Below are 8,219 nucleotides of genomic sequence, written 5' to 3'. Positions count from 1 at the left end.
GTACTAGCCATTTATTGTTTACACTTACGTTAAGATTTTTAGTCACGATGTGCCATATCTATTTTTATCCTTATTACGACAACATTTATTGGAATGACACCGAATCGTCTTGGTATCACGGTAACAATAATAGCAGTAATAGCCAGCGGCTACGACCAAGTCGTGGTGGTGTGCGGAAACGAAGAAAAATAAATATTCAAATAGGTCACAGACCACCGCCCTTTCATACTAATAGAGCACTCAAAGTACATAACACACAACGGTGCCCAAGGTCTCTGATCAACATACCACTCAACGACACTCACAACAACATGCCAATAGTAAACGACACATCAACATATCAACAAAACATAATGACAACACCTGATCATTTTGATGAGATGCATAAACATAATGAGAACGTGGCTTGTGAAAATAAGACAATAACAACAAAGGGGGAAGAAGGGTCAATATGAGGCCAAATGAAATAAAAAGAATCAATCACCAAATCAACTCAAATCATAACACGCTTAAAATAGCAAACAGGCAAACTAACAGTGACCGTAATGTTGAACCGAGAAACATGTTGAGAACTATGACCATAAACTTCCAAAGTTTAATTCCAAAACTACCGGAATTTTGGAAATTGATATCAGAAATAAAACCAGACATAATCATAGGTACGGAAACATGGCTACATTCCGAAATAAAGGACAGTGAAATATTTCCACCAGAGACATATTTCAACATGTTCAGGAAAGACCGAGAAGATAGGTATGGTGGGGTGCTGGTTGCAACAACAACGAACCTCTCAGTAATGAAGCTTGACATTCAAACAAAATCAGAATCGGTGATCGTAAATATCAAAACAGAACAAGGCCTACTCACTGTGGGCGCTATGTATAGAACACCTTCAAACTCAACTATGGAACAAATGACTGAGATAACACGCTGTATTGATAGCCTAGACCCGAAAAATGTACTCTGGTTAAGCGGAGACCTGAACCTACCTGATATCAATTGGGAACAAGAAAAAATAATCAGTTACCAATATCCTTCATTTATAAACCAAGCATTTATTAACAAATTGCAAGATTTTGGCCTGAGTCAAATAAACAAAAATCCAACAAGGGGTACAAATATCCTCGACTTATTTATCACAAATCGACCAAATTAAATTGTCAAGTGTACAACCATTCCAGGCATTAGTGACCATGACATTCTCATCACGGAAAGCACTATCAAAGCAAACAAAATCACAAAAAAATCACACCCTATTACTATTTGGAAAAAGGCAAATATCGCCGAAATGCGGACAGAAACACGTCTTTTTAGTGAAAACATAATTAATCAACATCTAGAAAGCACTGAGGATGTTTGGACTGCCATCAACGACCACCTAAACAAAATGATGACCAAACATGTACCAACGAAGAAAAGCTCAAGGAAATTTCACCAACCATGGATAAACACCACCGTCAAACGATTATCTAGACGGAAACAAAAGGCATGGAGCAGAGCGAGAAAGTCCAACAGTAAGAAAGACTGGTACAATTATGCCCGACTGAAAAAAGAAACACAAAAAGAGAGTAGAAAGGCCTATCATAATCATGTTAAGGAACTTGTTAGTGAAGACTCAAACAAAAAGCTCTGGAAATTTATAAAAAGTAGGAGGTGCGATTCGGTTGGTATAGCGCCCCTTGAGCATGATCGTGTATTATACTCTGATGCAAAGGAAAAAGCAGACATACTTAATAACCAATTCTGCTCTGTTTTTGCTTCAAAAGCTCATACCAAAATTACCACTCAACAACTACAAGGCGAAAAAAACGATTCCAACACTATGGCCGAAATCAATGTGACAGTAGAGGGCGTTTCCAAACTCCTCGCCACTCTAGATCCAAAGAAAGCATGTGGCCCAGACAAAATACCATCCCGTCTCTTAAAGATATTGAGTAACGAATTTGCACCTGCCCTCACACATTTGTTCAAACTCTCTCTTGAAACGGGAGACATACCAATTGTTTGGAAGCACGCTCTTGTCCAACCCATCTACAAGAAAGGTGATAGAAGCAGGGCTCAAAACTACCGTCCAATTTCATTAACCTGCATTTGCTGCAAACTGTTGGAGCATATAGTGAGATCCTCAATAACTGAATATCTCGAAACTAACAGTATTTTTTGTGATGAACAGCACGGATTTAGGAAGCACCACTCATGTCAAACTCAACTTCTATCATTAACACATGATCTGTCAGCTGCTATTGATAAAGGTGGTCAAATTGATCTAGTACTACTGGACTTTGCCAAGGCCTTCGACAAGGTCTCTCACCTTCGGTTAATCCAGAAATTGTATGACGTTGGTATCAGGAACAAAACCTTACAATGGATTGCAACTTTTCTGGACAATCGCACCCAACAAGTTCTTGTCGACGGCGAGACTTCCACTATCGGGATGGTGACATCGGGCGTACCTCAGGGCTCAGTCCTTGGGCCCGTCCTATTTTTAGTGTACATAAACGATCTTCCACGAGGTATAAGGTCAAAAGTGCGCCTCTTTGCTGACGACACAGCATTATATAATCAGATAAAAACAACAGACGACTGCAAAACACTAAATGACGATCTAGCTAAATTACAAGAATGGGAAACAATAAATCAAATGGAATTTAACGTATCAAAGTGCAATGTTCTAACCATCACAAATAAGAAAGCACCTATAACATTTGAATACCAACTTCATGGTCAAAACCTGGAACATGAAAAGACAGCAAAATACCTTGGCATCGAGTTTGCTAAAAACCTCAAATGGAATGACCACATATGTCACCTGGCTTCAAAGGCAAATCAAACAAGCGCTTACATCACCCGCAATTTAAAAAGATGCCCAATCACAACTCAAACCCTTGCTTTTAAAACTATTGTTAGACCAATTTTGGAGTATGGCAGCTCAATTTGGGACCCATATACAAAGAAAAACATCGACACCTTAGAAAACATCCAAAGAAAAACAGCAAGACGCATCACAAACACATTCGATCCTTTCTCAAGTGCGTCTGAAATATCACAACGGATTGGCCTTGAACCTCTGGAAAAGAGAAGAAAGATAGATAAACTTAAATTGTTCCACAAGATCTACTACAAAAATTCGTGCCTTAAACTTCCAAACGACATCAAAGATATCGGCACAAGAAATACGAGGGGACACACAGCAAGAGTAACCATCCCAACATCAAAAACAGACGCCCACATGTATTCGTTTTTCCCTTCCACTGCCCGACTATGGAATAGCCTCCCAGCTGAAGTGGCTGAAAACGGTTGCCAACATGCCTTCACGCGATTGCTGGAGTTCACAACGTGACTTTTTAATCTATGTGGTTTTAGTATTATGTGCAGAGTTTTAGCAAGTTTAAAATGTAAAACACTACAAACTGTGGAGTGATCCTCGACAATATTGGAGGTTTCCACAAGACGAACAAGAAGAAGAAGATATATTTCATCTTAAGGATTTTTGAAGCATTCTATTTTTATACAATTTTTTTATTTGCATTATCTTATTTAAAAATCGATGATTTTAACTGTTGTCTTTTATTTTACAGAACCAGACATAGAATGAGCATAATGGCCACGTTGAATAAAGACACAAAGTTATATGATGAAACAGGGAAAGACAATTTCACATTTGTCAAAAATGGAGGCAGCTCGGTTCGAAGATCTAATGGGAATTCCCTAAACGGCTCAAATATCACAGAAAGTAATTTTGTAAACCCAACATTTGTTGACGACGATTACGAAAATGTTCAATCCGAATCAGACACCTACGCCAAAATTACAAAGAACGGAAGCATCAGGAACGTTTATCCAAACAATGAAAGTCAATCGTCTGCGAATCTTTGTGCAGAAGTAGCTGAGACGTCTATGGAGGATAACTCTTCTGTGACGGAATCTACTCCGACTCAAACAACAAAAGAACTCGTGAAGACAACGGACCATAACCAAACCAACTCAACTCCTACAAAACCTTACATATCAACCATCACGATAGAACGACCACAAAGATCTTCATCTAGGGCAACTTACAAGAATTTACCGCTCAACCGTTCCAGAAATATTCAAAATGACGACGCTCCTTCAAGCTCAAACAACAACGTCGCGATGCTCGACTCGGATAGCGGATTCCCATTTGATAAAGATGGACAAGATGAAGACGGGTCGTCATCAACCATGGACAACACGCCCGAGGATGAGTTCAGCTCAGTAAGTAGTGGAGATGGTAAAATGCCGATCGAACCCGAGCCTGACTATTCTAAATTGGTCCGATTTGGTAAATCAGACGAAATTGTTGATGCGAAGACTACAAGTTCAAATACAGATCAGGAAGAATACGACCCGAGTACCTTTTACTTTTTAGAGTCGGCAGCAACTGCCTTGTGATCGTAATAGGATTCAACAGTCTGATGTCACGTCCGCCCAGCAACGAGCAGCTTGGTTCTAAACAAAAAAAATCGGTACTTTTTATTCTTCATGCTGGCTATAGCTTTTCATATGTCTTGTGATTAGAATGTATAAAAGTCAAAACATGATCATATTTATGTTTTTCTCCTCTGGATACACTTTTATGCTCGTCGGAGAAATATTTCATAAGGGCGTCCGCCATTGTTCCGATAGTTTAGAGCCAGTTACTAAGTTACCATGCGTCATTACGAGGGAAGTGACGTCGTGGCTGTTGAAGCCTATTAGAGTATGCTTATATTTTTATTGACCTGATTGAATATTCATGAAAAAATAACGATAAGTAATAAAATGTAAGCTTCAATTTATTGAACGAAGACAGATCAGAAAATGTGGACGTTTTGGGTTTCCCCTTCATCAACAAAACCGGATAAATGAAACACTAAGGACGAATGAGAAATGTGTGAATGGCGTGATTATAGTGAATAAACAAAAACAATGCCATTTTCATTATCCCGTACACTTTCAGATAAAGGGGGAAATTGATATGAGTTTGGTTGTAGGACTAAAATGTCTGCTAGAGTCTAGTTGAAAGGCGCATCACAAAGGTTTGATTTTACACCTCTTGACCAAATGGGCTCTGTCTCCAACAGTTTATACAAGTTGTTACAGAAAACAATTCAAAGCAACGTGTGTTAAATGATGATTTTGTCTCCCAATTGCCTACTTAATCCCTTGATTAAATAATTGTTCTAATTTCAATGGTTTAAAATGATGACCTCGTTACAATGATGATGTACAGAATAAATTGTAAATTCCGAGAATGAACTATTGTTTGTTTTTTTCTTACAACTGATTGCAAATTAAATTGACAATCGCCAAAGACAATAAAATACAACTGGCTAATTAATACCCGCTAATCAGATAATAATTAAATTGGAAAATCAGCATACCATGTTATGTCAGTCACAAAATTAGTTTGGTACATGGAAAACGCCTAAAAAGTGATACTTCTTCTTCTTCTTCTTCTTCTTCTTCTTCTTCTTCTTCTTCTTCTTCTTCTTCTTCTTCTTCTTCTTCTTCTTCTTCTTCTTCTTCTTCTTCTTCTTCTTCTTCTTCTCTTCTTCTTCTTTCTTCTTCTTCTTCTTCTCTCTTCTTCTTCTTCTTCTCTTCTCTTCTTCTTCTTTCTTCTTCTTCTTCTTCTTCTTCTTCTTCTTCTTCTTCTTCTTCTTCTTTCTTCTTCTTCTTCTTCTTCTTCTTCTTCTTCCTTCTTCTCTTCTTCTTCTCTTCTTCTTCTTCTTCTTCTTCTTCTCTCTTTCTTCTTCTCTTCTTCTTCTTCTTCCTTTCTTCTTCTTCTTCTTCTCTTCTTCTTCTTCTTCTTCTTCTTCTTCTTCTTCTTCTTCTTCTCTTCTTCTTTCTTCTTCTTCTTCTTCTTCTCTTCTTCTTCTTCTTCTTCTTCTTCTTCTTCTTCTTCTTCTTCTTCTTCTTCTTCTTCTTCTTCTTCTTCTTCTTCTTCTTCTTCTTCTTCTTCTTCTTCTTTCTTCTTCTTCTTCTTCTTCTTCTTCTTCTTCTTCTTCTTCTTCTTCTTTCTTCTTCTTCATTCTTCTTTCTTCTATTCTTCATTCTTCTTTTCTTCTTCTTACTTCTTCTTCTTCATTCTTCTTTTCTTCTTTTCATTATTTTATTTTATTTTCTTCTTATTCTTTATTATTATTCTTATTATTATCTATTTTTTTTATTCTTCTTACTTTTATTATCTTCTTTTCTTTCTTCTTCTCTTTTTTCTTTTTTTTTTTATTTGTATTATTTTATTATGTATTATATGATGATAGATTATTTATTATGATAATGATATTATGTATCCATGTCTTAGAAAAAAAAAAAAAATAAATATATATATAGAGAAGTAAGAATGAAGATGAAGAGATGAAGATGATGATGAAGAAGAAGAAGATGAGAATGAAGAAGAAAAAGAAGTAGAAAAAGAAATCTATAAACGAACAAATTAGATTATAAAAGATACGAAATATTAAATCTGACAAGAAATAAAAATGATGTCCACATTGGGATTCAATCCGATGTCTGAGTATAATTTTCTGGACAATAATTGTTGTATCAAACTTCAGATTTCTTTGCAATCAATAAATGGTCATCATTGTTCATCTCTCTCTCTTGCGTATATTTTTCTGTCATATTCTTTTCCAACTCTCGTTCTCTCTTTCATCTCACTGCATCGTATTTCTCTTCTCTCTCTCTCTCTCTCTCTCTCTCTCTCTCTCTCTCTTTCTCTTCTTCTCTTCTTCTTTCTCTTTCTCCTCTCTATTCTCTCTTCTCTCTTCTCTCTCTCTCTCTCTCTCTCTCTCTCTCTCTCTCTTTTCTACTTCCTCTCTATTCTCTCTACTCTCTCATCTCTCTCTCTCTCTTCTTCATCTCTCTTCTCTACTCTTTTCCTTCTCACTTTCACAAACACACACACACACACACACATAAATACACATACACACAGACACCCACGCACAGGTGGAAGGGAGAAGTAGAGAGTAAAGAGAGAGGTGAGAGAGAAAGAAAGAGAGCGAGAAGAGGGAGAAAGAAAGAAATAAAGAGAAAGAGAGAGAGAGAGAGAGAGAGAGAGAGAGAGAGAGAGAGAGAGAGAGAGATGAATAATATAATGAACTTGTAAACAGAAGGAACACATTACACATCAAATGTCTTCTACCATCCAGTTTCATTGTAACGTGTGTGTATGCGTGAATGTGTATGTATGTGTTCGCGCGCATGTTGGTGTGTGTGTGTGTGTGTGTGTGTGTGTGTGTGTGTGTATGTGTGTGTGTGTGTGTGTGAACCACAATAAAAATTCACTCAGTTGGAAAAGAGAAATAATGATTTTAATAATCTTAGCGTTAGACCGGCAAGAGATCTAATGTTTAGACAACGAATTACCTCCCTTGGTCTCTGATTTTACTGTATAACAACAAGGGAAAATAATTTTATGTAAATATTACGTCATTAAAGCTTAAATGCCATTTCCGAATTAATTGCCCTTTGATAAAGTCTTTGATTTAAAAGGGTATTTAAAATGATTTTATGGGTGTTTGTTTTTCTATTTGAAGGTTTTTGTTAGTTTGTCTGTTTGTTTTGATAGTGTGTAATACACAATGAATCTATTGTTGATATGTGTAGAATTTGTCCCATTTTCTATTTTTTCCTACACACTTGTTGTTTTCTTTCACTGTGTTATCTTCCTTTTTGAAATCGCTAATGACCAACAAGTATAGCGAGTAATAATGAAATGAATTTGTTTTTATATACGTAGATAACAATGGTATATTTTTTTAGAATTATTTTTTCTCGTTTGCATTAAACGCGATCAGATAAACGATTTTGTTGAAGACTTCTGTGTTTGATTCATTTTATTGCTCTTGGAATACAGATCTATTTCTGTAATTAGCCGTTGATATGACATTACAGTGCCATCAAGATTCTTACACCAAAATGTAATAAATCTGAAGAAATTAAGTGTATATATATATATATATATATATATATATATATATATATATATATATATATATATATATATATATATATATTAAAAGGAAAATTCAACAACTAGATTTGATATCGTTGCTGCTGCACGAAATATCAAAAATATCAACAACTAAGTTTGATTTTCGCTGCTGGGCGAAATATCAAAAAGTTTTAATACCTTCCGATCCGAAAGCGAGTGTCATACCACTAGACCACATTATAGTGGCATCACAGAAAGCGGCTTAGAGTGCCATACACAA

The 8,219-nt window shown here is 36.1% G+C and overlaps 1 protein-coding gene across 8 annotated transcripts in view; it reads left to right on the top strand.

The window, feature by feature from the left end:
• LOC144967388 (protocadherin-23-like) overlaps nt 1-5,259 on the top strand; it is a 58,887-nt gene extending 53,628 nt beyond the window's left edge. For all 8 annotated transcript variants that reach the window (XM_078904525.1, XM_078904526.1, XM_078904523.1 and 5 more), the window contains one exon: nt 3,579-5,259. In XM_078904525.1, the coding sequence (XP_078760651.1) occupies nt 3,579-4,413 (835 nt within the window). In that variant the 3' untranslated portion in view covers nt 4,414-5,259. The remainder of the gene's footprint in view (nt 1-3,578) is intronic.
• The last annotated feature ends 2,960 nt before the right edge of the window (nt 5,260-8,219 follow it).

Source organism: Berghia stephanieae, chromosome 3 (assembly GCF_034508935.2).
Source record: "Berghia stephanieae isolate SIO BIC M18660-M18661 chromosome 3, UCSD_Bste_1.3, whole genome shotgun sequence".
Lineage (NCBI taxonomy): Eukaryota > Metazoa > Mollusca > Gastropoda > Nudibranchia > Aeolidiidae > Berghia > Berghia stephanieae.
Note: the sequence above shows the minus strand (reverse complement) of the source record. Positions and strands in the feature narration are given on the sequence as shown.